Source organism: Seriola dumerili, unplaced genomic scaffold (assembly GCF_002260705.1).
Source record: "Seriola dumerili isolate Sdu_G_001 unplaced genomic scaffold, Sdu_1.0 BDQW01000068.1, whole genome shotgun sequence".
In the NCBI taxonomy this organism is placed as follows: Eukaryota; Metazoa; Chordata; class Actinopteri; order Carangiformes; family Carangidae; genus Seriola; species Seriola dumerili.
The window spans coordinates 4,361,735-4,376,705 of record NW_019174323.1 but is presented as its reverse complement, the minus strand read 5'-3'; the positions used below and the strand labels follow the sequence as shown (position 1 = coordinate 4,376,705).

The 14,971-nt window shown below is 41.9% G+C and overlaps 1 protein-coding gene across 1 annotated transcript in view; it reads left to right on the top strand.

Annotated features, from left to right (window-relative positions):
* The window catches only part of LOC111220296 (heparan sulfate glucosamine 3-O-sulfotransferase 3A1-like), a 29,611-nt gene extending 25,906 nt beyond the window's left edge, over nt 1-3,705 (top strand). Inside the window, exon 2 of the mRNA XM_022743334.1 lies at nt 2,680-3,705. Coding sequence (XP_022599055.1) covers nt 2,680-3,301 — 622 coding nt within the window. The 3' untranslated portion in view covers nt 3,302-3,705. The remainder of the gene's footprint in view (nt 1-2,679) is intronic.
* Nucleotides 3,706-14,971: the final 11,266 nt, after the last annotated feature.

Below are 14,971 nucleotides of genomic sequence, written 5' to 3'. Positions count from 1 at the left end.
ATACTTCACTGACCCTTAACCCCTCCCCACCCACGTGCCACCTGCCCTCGCGCCACCACACCACTGCGCCAACCACAGAACAACCTCGACACATGCCATCAAATATGGATGCTTCCTTTAGTACAGGCTCATTTCTTTTTCATAACACAATAATGTTCTCTTTTGCATCATAAAGTTGTGGTTCTGTAAGGACAGTTTCAGAAGTCTAGGGGTTCCCAAATCAGCATGTTGCCAATATAGGCGGGAAGACTTCCTGCACGCCAGGGTCAGACATCCCCCTTTTATCAATAATTACTGTCCATGTTCTCTACTATTGACTTGTCGGCTTCGTAGACACTGCCTTCCCCAATGACACTGGGTTTGTTTTAAAGCACCATTATATAGCCTCACTCTTGACTCTTGGGGTAGTGGTGCAGAGCTAATGTGAGAGGAAAGGAGCCTTGTCCATGTTCCTACACAGCTGTAGGAGAGGTCATGGATACTGAGAGGACCTGGGGGGCTCAGGTTATGGTCAATGTTGCCAGCGGATGTCGACACATCAGTGCACCTGTGTTGCTGCTCTTGCTCTTATCGACCACTTCCTGCATGTCCCCCTTGTGCTGACCCTGTGTGATCCGTTCCTCACAGAGAAAATCCACTCAGGATACTCAACCACATAAATTGCATGTGTTTTGACATTGGCCAGAAGGTATTGACTTATGGCTTTTAGATCTGTTTCACTTCGTATGCTGAGCTCAACCAGCAGCTGCTTTAAAGCCTGAAACAACCGTACAGAAAAGAGGCAAAGACAGACACGTGCCGTTTTCCACAATCCTGACTCTGACTTGGTTTTAATCTAATAAGCAAAGGATGAAAGTCGTGTGATGTCATTGGATGGGTCAAGAAAATGTTGGACTTTGGCTCAAGAGATCAGTGTCTGTTGCCTGTTGGTTTCTTTTAATGTGACCATGATCATTCCATAATCTATGAACAAGTGGTTTTTGTGTCTAAACCTAACCCAACCTTAATCATAGCAGTGTCAGATCAAAGAATCCTCTAATATTTGCAACAGTAATTTGTCCAATGTTGTCCTGTCGATGAGGAAAGCTTATAATGTAATTTTGTTGTTTAGTTGTTTAGGGTCCTCAGTGAAACCAGCCATCGCATTCATCATGACAGCTGCTGTCTCTGAGAAGCGCTGTCTGTTTGTGTAAAGCTTGGCCTCGGCAAGCATCTCGGTGCCCTCTGTCTCATTTCAGTCTGTGTATGTTAAACGGAGCATGATTGTTTACCAGCCGTTTTGCAAGGCAGAAAAACGGTGCCCATCACATCAGAAAAAGACACACGCTGGTAAGCAGAAGCTGCACTTTGATCGTACTGTATATGCCGGTGCTTGGCACTGTGCGATAACATAAACAGATTGGAGTCGTGAGCGCTCTCGAGTCTTCAGAAATTTCTGAGGGCCTCCCTCCTTTGGGGTCTCAGCAGTTCTGTCACGAGCGGAAAACTGCGTCTACCCTGGGAGCAGCTTGGGCCACTTTGTCAGCGCCAGTCCTCGCTTTAAGCAGCACCAGCCGAGCAGATGAATAATTGACGCCTGCATTCTGTACTTTGGTGAATTTTAAAGCTGTATTCTGCAGAGGCTCTAAATGGCAGGGGGAGGGCGCGTTAATCATTCATGAGCTGCTTTTACCCGTTTTGCTTAGAGTCACTGTCCTGAAGGCAGGTGGGCAGAAGGAAAGTGAAGAAAGAGGAGTGGGAGTGGAGGGGGTGGTATGGCCAAATGGAGTAGCTTATTTCCCATCCCTTTTGTGAATTTGGGGTGAAAAAGGACTCAGCCAGATGAGGAAATTTTGCCAAATAAAATCTACCATCAAATGTTATAACCTCAGGGTTCACCTAGCTGAACTTTTTTTGATCTAAATATACTTTCATTACTAAGATTTAATTTCATGGAGTTGAACACATTTAGAATAGAGTCTATGCCTCTAGTGTGTTCAGATTGCTCAAGTAGAACTACAGAAGTACACCTACAAACAGCACATGTCCCCAATTCATTAGTTAAATAAACACAATTTTAAACCACATGTACAGCAAATGGAAAACTGCAGCATCAAAACACTTTCTTGTTGTTCTTCCATCATTTGTTCCAAAAGGCGAAAGGACAGGAAGGTGATCAGTTATGCTGAGAGGGCCTTTCTGTTCGAGTATCAATATTTTATAGCCAGTACTACCATAGTATGGGAATAGAGATTGACGTTCTTCTTTTCGCACCATATCAGAGTGAAGAATACCCCCTTTCAAATGCACCCAGGGGAGCCTCTTGATTTCATAAACCCTCAGGCTACATTAAGGAACACTTGAAGTAGCATCTGCATGCCATCACCGCGAGTATGTCTTTACATCCAGAGACCAGTCTGAGCACGGTGCTGCGCCAAAACTGCAAATCAACATTTGGTCACACCTGATAGAGATCAAATAAATAAACTTGTGCAAACAGGCCGTCACCAGTGTTATTCTTGATTGATTGGATTTAGAGTTTTTGATGACTTAGCCTGAGTTCATCCAGTTGTAATGTTTATTGTAATAAGAGAGGTTGTACAACTGTGTCAGTTGCTCAGTGTGCTTCAGTCAGAGGTTCAGGTCAAACAAATATCTCACTTCCTTCTTTGCATCCCTCTTCTACTTATTTCTTATTAGGGAGCTGATGCCCAAGACCCTGGAGGGCCAGATCACCATGGAGAAAACGCCCAGCTACTTTGTGACCAGAGAGGCTCCAGCCCGGATCTCCGCCATGTCCCGGGACACCAAGCTGATCGTGGTAGTGAGGGACCCCGTCACCAGGGCTATCTCAGACTACACACAGACTCTGTCTAAGAAGCCTGACATTCCCTCTTTCGAGAGCCTCACCTTCAAAAACAGGACTACGGGGCTCATCGACACCTCGTGGAGCGCCATCCAGATCGGTATCTACGCCAAGCACCTGGACAACTGGCTGCAGTACTTCCCCATGGAGCAGATCCTGTTTGTGAGCGGCGAGCGCCTGATCAGCGACCCGGCCGGAGAGCTGGGCCGCGTGCAGGACTTCCTGGGGCTCAAGAGGATCATCACAGACAAACACTTTTACTTCAACCAGACCAAGGGTTTCCCGTGCCTCAAGAAGGCGGAGGGCAGCAGCAAGCCCCACTGCCTGGGCAAAACCAAAGGGAGGACCCATCCGAACATTGACCCTGAGGTGGTGCAGAGGCTACGGGACTTCTACAGGCCCTTCAACATGAAGTTCTACCAGATGACAGGACGGTTTTTTGGCTGGGATGACTGAATGTGTTACCTGTGACACTGAGGACTGTGGGAAATACTACGATGGACTATTAGAGCCACTCTAGGAGGAAAAAAGATTTTGAGAGTAAAGTAGAAATATTTCAAGAAAAAAGTAATAATGTTACAAGAAATAAGGCTAAGATTAAAAAAAAAATTGAATTTTAGTTGAAAACTATTTTGTGAATATCCTAGTACAGTGCAGTTAAAACAATATATGTGTATAACAGTCAGGCAAAACTAAAACATGCAAATTTAATCTAATGTAGTTTAATCAAATTATAACATTTTGGTTGTTATTGTCTCAAAAGCTTTTTTGTAAGAAATATTATAACTGTTGTTTTCTCATAGATTCATAATTCTATTATTTTAATATTTTGTAACATTGTGTCTTTATTCTGGTAAAACTATGCCTTTAATTTAATGCAATATAGTTATCTCAATAATATATATACTGTATATTTAAAAGTTATGATTTTACACTCAAAAACTGAGAATGAAGTAATAATTTTACAAGAAAACAAGTTGCTATATTTTGAGAATATTTTTCTCATAAAACTATTACTTTATTTTTATATTGTTACTTTTACTTTAACTTTTTATTGCAGACTGATATGTTTGTGACTTTTTCAGAGATATGACAATTTTATTCTCAAAATCTTGTTTGTCCTCCCAAACAGTGTCCATATTAATCTGTCGTAGAAATATGGCCTCAGCACTAACCGTAAGCAATATGTGGCTGTTCCAGGAGAGACAGAGGCCTAGTCTCTCCTCAGTGGCATCCCAGATATGCAATCTTTCACTGTTCCATTTTTCATCATCAGAGCTGCCTCTAATCCACAATCATGGAGGTGTTTTCCTGTGAGAAAATGCGATTGAGTTGTTGAAGGATTTGCGTCATGTCTCCCTGCACTATCTGAAGAAACTGTTTCTTTTTTTTTTTTTTGTTTGAGGTCCTTGGCTGTGAGACAGTACTATTGTATGCAGTGCTTCTTCAAGAAGATGGGTGAAATCACATTGTGTTCAGGGGCTTTTGATAAAAGCTCTTACTGAATGATTTAATGCCATATTTTAAACATACATAGCTGCTTTCAAATTTTCTAGCAAAAAGAATATGAAAAGATAAAAATATATGTATTTTTGAAATGTATTTATTCAAGAGGTACACAAGCAGTATGTATGTATTTTGAATAACTCCTCAGTGATTATTTCCTCTTTTATTATTATGCTCCCCCATGCCTTTTAGAGTTTTGTTTGTTTTATTCTGAACACTAAAACATGTTATCCTCAATTTAATTTCAGGTCATGCATTCTAATACGTATTTACTATACATGGACAAGTGTGGGAACACTCGTCTCCACTTAGCTTTCAGCTCCAGAGCTGTGACTTTGTTATTTCAAGGGTTGTTTCCCCACCCTCAGTTAATGAAGTTACAGGCAAAGATAGCACTCGCTATTATTCAAGCAACAGCGACTCCGGTGGAGGGAAGAGACCTCCAAAAGGGCCTTCCCAAGCTGTGACTCAAATTTCCTCAACATGCCTCCTTGTGAATTGAATACACTTGATGTCACTGGCCTTCCTTGCCTCGAGGCGATGTGTGTGTGGAAGTCTTTTTAAACCCAGGGAGCATGAGAACAATGGCTGAGTTGTGTTCCTAATTTCTGTCTACTTGTATTGTGAGCCACTTTCTAAAAGCAGATGTTCCTCAAAAGACACAAAATACAAAAGTGTTTTTTCTTGGGTTTTTTTTGTTTTTTTTGGTGTGAGCATCAGAAAAGAACCTAATATAGATTTTTTTTTTTTGAGGGGGTGGTGGTTTATGTTACCAATCTAACTGTGCTGTTCTGACTGTTGTTTACTTCAAGTTGTTGGGATTTTTAAGGCACTCATTGAATAAAAGATGTTATATGTATTGGCCTTTATACATTTTTTTCTGTTCATAGCAATGATCCAACCTCAAAATGTATGTATGTATGAGAGTATGCATAAGTGTAAAAGTATACCATATCCACAAGGCTACAGAGAGAACATTAAAGTCATTACAGTGCTGCTCACGCATCTAACAAGCTCAGCTTCCTACAGAATCATAACAGCACTCCCTCACTGCTCTCCTATCTCCACTCTTACACCTTCACATATTGTCTCTGCTTATCTCCATCCAGCCTCCAGGGCAGAGAGTCAAAAGGAGGCACTGAGGAATTTAAAAGATACTTGCAATCTGAAAGTCTTACTTTGGCGCTCCTGGCAGCTTCTTGGCAGCTGGAGGACTCAGACTAGAGGTGCAGACTTTTTGGGGGACAGTGTGAAGGAAGTTGGGGTAGAATTCCTGTGTCTTCAAAATTGCTTCAAATTGCAGTCCTAGCTAATATGTATGATTTAACATTAAAAGGATCATTTATTCACAACATACAAAAATACTGAAACAATCAAATCAAATATTCAGACATTTTACTACTTAGGCTATACAGATACTTTTATTAAATCAAACTACACCTTTTAATCAGCTTATCTGCATGGACAAAACATAGGACTTTACTATGCTCACACTGTATAGTCTGATCAACCAGTCACAACTTGGGGAAACAGAATTCCCAGTAAGTTTTGTACATTGACAATTCCATTAAAGTTTTACTCAAACAAAATGATGTCATCCCTAAAACTGCAGCGTTACTTTGTGCAATTCTTCTCTGAACAGAAAGCGAGACGGAAAAAAAGATGTACCTGCAGAGAGCTGATGTGGACAGATAGTTGGTTTTTATGTCTGTAGCAGTGCGGTCTCAGTCAAGACTGTAAAATAACTTCATTTTATAAAAGGACGGCAGCCATAAGGGAAAGGATCAGCTCAAGCTGACCAAACTTTCTGAGAAATCTCCAAACATCAGATCATTGATCATTCAGGCACCTCAAACTGAATGTGGAATAACCGTCTATCTAGTGGAAATTTGGCCCGACTCTATAATTAGCTGGCATTAAAATCAAGATTAATCTGCTCAGTGTCTGCTCAGCTTTAAGGAAGCAATTTGCCAGGAATACATATAGATGCAAACCCCTCTTGAATAGCAGTCTAAAAGCCTCTAAAGAAATTAAGTTAATGTAGTTGCATAATGTATGTATTTGGTGATGTTCAATCTCACAAACCACCACTTTTTTTAGGCCTGTGAAATTAATTGCCTAATTAATGCTACTGTGTAATCTACTGGCAGGCTACTTCTACAATAATATGTTTGCGTTTTAAAATGCATTACTTTTGCTACGCGTAAGCCTGGCATCCACTCTGGAGTTTTCGAGCCCCTGACTAGGAAAATTTAAGAAACACTGCTGGGCTGGTTTTAGAGAAAACAATTTCAGAAACAATGACGCAGACACCCACATTCATTTCCTGATTAGGTCTCATCAGTCACAATGTATCCTTCCCTGATTCGTTGGGTAATGCTCCTGGTACCGCTCTACTATGTCATTATATTTGTTTTGTAAGAACTTCCAATCTGTGTTTTCCGCCACCGAGACCATCTTATACGCATATTAATTTCAGGAACGGCTCGACCTTGACGTTGGTCCAAGCAAAGAAGTCTGATCTACTTTTTGCCATTGCTGTTCCTTGTTGTTATATTTTCTGTAACTAAGCAACCAACTGCAGGGAAGACAATCTGCCCCCTGTTTACACTGGCACGTGTATGTCCGGTGTACATGAATGGTGATGTGATATGGGTTGTCAGGCTTGTTGGTATGGATGGAGATTAATTCTGATACGGAGCTAAAATGCTTGTCTGGACCATTTTAAAATGAAAACATATTTGTGTGGACATAGCCTTATATATATATATATTCTTGTCATTACCTCTACCTCCCCCTCCCCCTGATGATGGTTTTAAAATAAAAAATCCAAAGCTTAAAACAGCAAACATGCCTCTGTCACTGCAGTCTTAATGTAACAGTGTATATAACAATCAATCACACCTTGTGTGACAAGCTGTTAGTTTGTCTTCATATCTTTTTCTCTAAAGATGTCTCTGTTCCTCTTTTCACCTCATCTCCATCTTTTCCTTCACTGCACCTGTGTGTTTTTCTTTGCTAAAGGAGTCCCTTGGCCTTTTCCTCCTGCAGTCTGCTGACTGCTTTGACAGGCACTAGATGAACCACGATGAGAGGAGGAAACCTGTTGAAAGTCTACAGATTTTTGAAGCTTGTTCATGCTAGTCGTCACAATGCTAAAATAATGTGATGTTAACAACCTGCACGGTGTCGTGGGAGCAGAGGGAAGCGACGGCCGATGTCCATTTGTTGACTTGTTCAATTTGCTTGTTATTCCTTCCTTCCTGAGCCAGCAGGGCCTCTTCAGCGACACTTACTCACAGTAATAAATAGAGACAGTTTTCATCCTCCTGCTAAATTCTCTGAAGGGCAGCTAACTATGAAAGAGAAAATGGAATGGCAACATCTGCTGTGGGACAGCGTACAGACCACCCCTGTCAGAGAGAATTCAGCTCAGTATCGATGGCACGGACCTGTGGAGAACTTCAAGTCTATCTATTGAAAAACAGCTTACCGCATGTGGTAGGTTTTTCTTTTTAAGGGTGGGGCTAGCCGCTGCAGAAAGACAGGCATTTCTGGTAGCCTTGCAAATCTCTTTGATCTGCTTTTTCTTTCTTCTTAAATTCCCCTTTTTGCTCATTCCATCAGTACGGCATCACTCGCCCTCGCAAACAAGCACCTATATATATGCTCCTTGCGTCTATATATATATATATAGACGCAAGGAGCACCTGTGTGAAGTCACATGTGCACAATTAGCTTGCACCCACCGCCTAAGCTACCAAAACTTCCACTCATCCAAACACCCCTCTCCATACACGCAACTCTGAGCCTGTTTTTGCACACAGACGTTACAGAAGTGCGGTGAAAGATGGGTGGGCTGTACGATAACAACCAGCAGCGCTTTAGAAAAACATGGTTCTGAGAATGTGTGTGTGTGTGTGTGTGTGTGTGTGTGTGTGTGTTTGCATGTGAGGTGCCCTGGGCATCATGAAGGCCATGTAAAATGATGAAGTAAAGGGATCAGGGAGATTGCTTTGAAGAGGGAGGCAGCAGTGTTAGCATTTGCGCACACCCAGGATCGCTTGTGTGCATCTCTCCGTGTGCACGCAATCACACGGAGGAAATATGCATATGTGGCTTCACACTGTCATATAAATACAGAATCGCTCAAACGCACACTTGCTGACCCAACTGGTTTCCACACACGAACACAGTCGCCACCCACTTCTGCCCCGCGGAGGGACATGGAGGGGATCAGACTTCTGTTTTCTCTGGGTCCCAGCAGAGAAGCCCTTAATCCCCGGCCTAGTCTGAGCAAATATCTCCGCCAGGCACGCTCCACACACAGCCTTAATCAAAACAGCCAAGGGGGTGACTGAGTCGCACTTTCAATTTCAAGTTTGCTTCATCTATCATGTACTCTGTATCTTAAGGAGAGATCTTCAAACTTCAAAGCAGCATTTCAAGTCTTATCTGGCGCACTACAGCCAGATGTAACCAAGATACCTGTGTTTTATACAGTCTCCAGGCAGGTAAACATATGCATTCGCATTAAACACACAGCATAACAAGCATTAGCCGTCCGCACATTCAGTTTTATTCATTATACAGATTCAACTTGTTATTCTCTGTGGAGGATTCGTATTCTGAGAGTTTTCATTTCTATATTTCATTTTGAACCACAAAGCTGATTTTCCTCACTGTGACAGAACAGAGAGACTGTGGCCTGCAAAAAGACGTACAGACAGAAATGTTCAGCTACGCTGCGGCAATTGTTGGGTTTTAAGTTTAAAGACGTTCACATGAAAATGACCAATTGTTTGTTCGTGATGAAAAGGCATTTCACCAATGGATTGCATGCTAGTAATAAAACGAGGGACTGCTCTTTGAACTGTCAGTTCTGTGCCCAGAGTACAGCAGACAACACACAAAATTAGCAATTAAGATTGTCTGGGAGCAGGACTCTTTCCAGACATGTGTGTTTTGACTTCGAAGTTTTCACGCATCTCTCCTTAAAGAGAACCTTCTTCAAAAGAGCTGCTGCTTTTCAAAGGGTGATAATTGATCCTGACACATGATTAAAGACGTGTTCATGTTAAGCTCAAATTTTCCTTCTCCTGGATGAAAAGCAGGGTGACAGAGCTCTAAACAAGACGGCCAGATCGTCTGAGGGGCAGAGTCCAAGCGTCCTCGAGGGAGGAGAGGTTTGCCCTGTAAGTGGAAGGCTCTGTAAGGCCCTGCCACTCAGAACTGGAACCTTTTAGTCACACAATCACAGAGTGCATTTGCATGGATGCTAGAGCTGGGTGTGTGGAGGTTTCGGAGAACTGTATAAATGTGTTTGTGCATGTAAACATAACAGCCTTTACTGTGGTTTTTATGAGTTATAACCCAAATAAGTTAGGAAGGATACCTCTATATGAACTCAGATACTATGGCATGTAAGTAACATGATTATTTGATCAGTCGACTCCGACAGACAGTTGTAGCTTCTCAAATTCAAGGATTTCCAACTGTACTATGTAATATCATGATAAATTCAAAGGAGTAGTCCAACTTTATCAAAAGAATTATCTTTCTTGCCCAGATTAAGATGAGAAGATTGATACCACTCTCTTATCAGTACATTCAACACAAAGCTAGAGCCAGGAGGTGATTAGCGTAGTTTAGCTTAGGTTAGCATTAAGAGTGGAGGTAGTGAGAAACTGCTAACCTGGCTCTGTCTAAAGTTTAAAAAAAAATCCACCTACCAAAGGTCTAAAGCTCACGGATTTAAAGTATGGTCGTGCATTTTGGGAAATTTGCTTATTCACTTTCATAACAATACATAGACAAAAAGATCGATCCCCTTTTCATGTTCATGCTAAATATGAAGCCAAAAACTGGAGGCAATTAGCTTGGCTTCACATTAAGACTGGAAGCAGAGGAAAAAGAGCTATACCATTCAAAATTAAATAAAAAAAAGACACTGACCAACAGCTCTTAAGCTTGTTAGTTTAATCACTGATAATCTATTGTTTGTGAAGAAATACTTTCAGCACATAACTCCCCCTAAAACCACAAACTGTCATTTTAACTGCAGTTTGTGGTTTTAGGGAGAATAAGCATGTAATGTTGCATTTGCCAAGATGTCTATTCTTTTAATATTTTCCTTCTTGGTCTGTGGTGGATTGTGATTTTCAAATTTTTTTCCATGTTTGTAGACTACAATAATAAGAAAACCGCTTTAACTCTTCACATTTTACTTTTGTTGTATTAGTTAATTTCCTGTGTCACTTCTGCAACGGTTATTCTTCATACAGTGTAAATTAACATTATAAAATGGCAGCAGGGTGAGACCGTACAAAATGGTCTGTTTGTTTTTTTATCTCCTTCTGTCTCAGACAGAGTGGAACAGAGTTGGATAAAGTGAACTCGTTGTTTTAGAGAGAAATTAGCCTGTGTGGCCTGAAACAAATAGCTCTAAATAAATCATCACACACTTATTCCCATTCACTGCACAGTCTCTGTTTGCCTTATGAATAAATGAGAACTGGCCCCTGTTTACCTCCCACTCATTACAGACATTGGCCCATCATGCTCAGAGATCCACACACACACACACACACACACACACACACGACAAATTATTGCTGAAAAACTTGCCTCTCCCTCAAACATTCCTGCTGACACACAAAGACAAAAACTCATGCACTTCATACAAATACCAAAACATATTGAAGCAACTTTAACTTTTTTTGTTATGTGGTATTATTCACACAGGAACAATACTAAATTCCAAACACACAGAGCGCACACTGGAGCGAAAAGGAGCTTGTTAATAATTGACAGGGTGCCACAGCGCTGAGCAAAGGGACAGCATGCAAACACCAGCGAAGAAAAGTCAAGGCTCTAACAAGTAATTATTTATCACCCACGGCTATAGCTGTGGACGCAAAGTGTTGCTGGAGAGAGAGCCAACATGACGAACTAGCCTGGAGGAGAGCATGATGAGGTGTTGCAGACGGATTCAATATTACATCTCCGACTGTATGTTTTGGTGGAGCGGGTCACAGCACGCTTGGGATTGATGTAAAGACAGAGAGCAGGCGATGGGAAATCTGAGCTGTTGGTCTCCGCTGCAGTGAATGAGGAGAATTTGTCCCTTTGGTCAAATGAATTAGATTTAGTCAGTCGCTTCTCAACCCGTTTTGGGAATGGTAGAGAGGTTGTTCATACTGAAAACCCTATGACATATAACACTGTGTGTGTTTATCCACCGTCACTCCCCATCCTGTCACTCCACCCAACGTTGGAGGGGGGGGGGGGGGGGGGGGGGTTCTCCACTCCTTCATTTAGCCTTTTAGTCAAGGTTTGTCTTGCTCTGACAAATGTGAGTGCCACAGGGGTCATTGTGTGAAGTATGTATGAGCTATGGCTGCTACTATCAGTGGCCCTTGAACTCATAAATATGGCCGCAATGGCAGCGTGTTTCTCTTTTCCAAAGGAGTGTGTTGCCACAGAGGTTTGGGTATAATCAGGTGATGGATTTGTTTCTGGGGATGCCACGGTAATCAGCGGGGTTGTATGGAGGATCACATGTGCTGTCAAGTATTTCGCCACACACCGACTGTTGTAAGGTATGCTCGAGCGTGATGTATTGCTGCCCATAATGCCGCCAGGCCTTTCAAAAACAGTCATAAACCTTGTGGATGTTTCATGACATGGTGCTCTTTTCTCAGTATGCTTTGTGGTCACGCTGGTGCTTGGTATTTATCTAACAAGGAAAAACTCAATGAGATTAAAATGCTTTTTCAAGCATATCCTGGCCACAACAACAAAGTACAAAACACAAAATACACCTTACAAGACCAAAATTAGTGTCTTCTAAATCATATAAGTTTAAACCTTTTCGTCATCTATTGCAAACTACTGGCCATATTCACTGGTTGGAAGCCACCTTTGACACTGTAAAGATACTTTTAGACAGCAAGCAGCTGCCACTTCCATTTTCTCTTACGTAAACGTGGCTATTTGCTGCTGCCACCTGAGTTGATGATAGTTCAACGTTTTCAGCTTGTTGTCGCTGCTGGCCGTGTGGCCATGGCAACCACAGGACAACAAACTAACTTTACTGGTGTCACAATTCCCTGAATTATACACCTCCTCACTAGCAGAGAGAAAAATTAAATCAATGAAGAGAAATAGCCTGTGAGGAACATCAGGTTCAAAGTTTGATTATGCAGTCAGGGCCAGTAAGCAACGGTTATGATATCAGTTTAACCATTTCCTCTACTTTAAGCTACAACCCACTCATTTTGGCAATGAGATGGTACAGGCCTTTAGTAGGATCAGTGATAGGTGGGAGCCACAGTGAGCGAGTTGTTCTCTGTTGTTGCCCCTTCAAAATACAGAAGATCAGCTTTGCCAGGCAGCTGGGTAGCATGAACCTCCCATGCATTATGACCTCCTGGTGAAGCTCATCACTGGCAGGTGAAAAGAAGCAACTGGCAGCAACACATGTCATAGAGGTAGCACATGGCACATGTAGCTGCCCCCAGGGCCAACAGGAGAGTTAGCTGGGAGAAGTAGTGCACTGAACAGAGCACCGAACATTTCAAATTGGGAGAAATCCCAGACAAAGAAGTTTAGATCCTAAAAACCAACTTTAAGAAACCCTAAAATCCAACAATAAAACTCTATAGCATTGGCAGCCAAATGAGACTGCACTGAGTTTCAACAGCACAGTATTTTACTTAAAGAGAGCAATGTGTGCATGACTGTACTGCACAGTACGACTAAGAAAGGGATATCACTGGCATTTGCATCTGTATCCATGTGTGTATGTTGCATAGTTTATGTGTGTGTGTCAGGTAAGTGATCCAGGTGCATGGCAGCAGAGGGGCTCGGGTGTTCTGTTTCAGGCAGCAGCTGGTGAGCGAAGCCTGGCCGAGGTCACCCTCAGGGACCCTGCCCCCTCGTCACCAACTCCCGAGCTCCGCTCCACACTCGCCCTGTCATCGTCATCTGATCTCAGATCTGCACGCATGGGAACAGCAGCTCTGCTGCACGACAATGGAGCCCTTTTAATTATCCGGGACAGTGTCCTCGCTCAGGTGATGACGGCTAAAATGTATTTGCCCCAGTCATGAGACGAGCACTTCAGGCATTCAGGCATGTAGCCTCAGAGGCATGGTGATAATTGATCACATTGTAGAGGCGTGTAGACAATACAAAGGCCATGTAGGTGAGATTACCAGTGTCAAAGACTCACGCAGTTGACATATTTAAAATAACTACAGATAAAATGCACCAAGAGTAAAAGTCAAAATTAACCCACAGACATTAAATTCATATTGAAGACAAGTGTATTTCCCAAAATGTAGAATTATTCCTTTAACAGTTACAGCTTTTTAAAGTAGATTTTTCCAACAATCTGTGACGGAAAAGAACTGTAACTAAACTAAGAAAGGAAGAAAGATATGCTCAAACATTCAAGTAATAACCCACAATACACAATACACAATACACATCCCCTGGGATCTGCTGTGGTCTTTGTTTGCTTAACTGTCTTCTCCTGTCTGTATTACAGAGCTATTTGTCAGAATGACCAACATGCAGGGTTTTCTTTCAATACCGGCAGGCTTTTTTTTAACCTGTTTCTTTATGTTCCTCTCTCTGCTGCTGCAGATACGACCCAAGACCTCACATCTTTGTTTTCTATAACTAGTCACTTTACTGCCAAGGCTCCTGCCAAGAGAACACAGCCACAACAGAACCCTCTCAACGTGAGCGGGTTCCACATGAGGTTTTAGGGACAAGGCGGCTAAAACCCCCCCTGCTTCTCTTCCCCCATCTCCCCCACATACACGCTCTTTCATCTCACTCTTACATTTTTAATATCTGATACTAGATAGAGTTAGAGCTCAGACAGACCAGACGAACACAGCAATTTTCATGCTCATACACGCAAACCAGGTGGTAGTAATGCAAGCTAGCCAGGAACATGCCAGCCCTGGCCAGCAACAGGAGCCACAGCTAGCTTGATCGCTAACCAGAAAAACCGAAAAAGAGATGTATTAGCATTATTAACTTTTACCTTTTATTGAGCACATTATACTATGATAGAGGGGTTTATATCAAAGTTGACAGTTTAACAGTTTCTGATATTTTGAACTGTCCAGCTCTCCATCTGCTCAACAGGTCAGCATGCTTAATACAGCTTGCTATGAGTCAATTGCACAAATTTGCAGAGAAGTTCAACTCCATGCAAAAGAATCTATGCAGATTTTCTTCATCTGCACAAGCAAATCCATTGGAAAGAATTTATTTTGCTCAGAAATTACATTATAAAAGCTAACAAAACCGGGCCAGTATTCTGTTAGTAAAGTTTGTCCGCTTTTGGCTTCTTTCTTCTGTGTAACCTTATATTACAGATTAGGGAATGTACCATAAAACACTGCATGTAGCAGAAATGTTAACTGCTGTCATACAAGATAACATTCAGGGACATATTGTAGTTGCTAATAATGAGAAACAGGGTTAATTTGTTTGGCCTCATTTCCTTTGCTGACAAATTTTCCACAGTAAGATAACAACAAAAAGAGAGTATGACATGGAGGCATGAAAGATTTCAGAGTCTGTTATTATTAAAGCTAC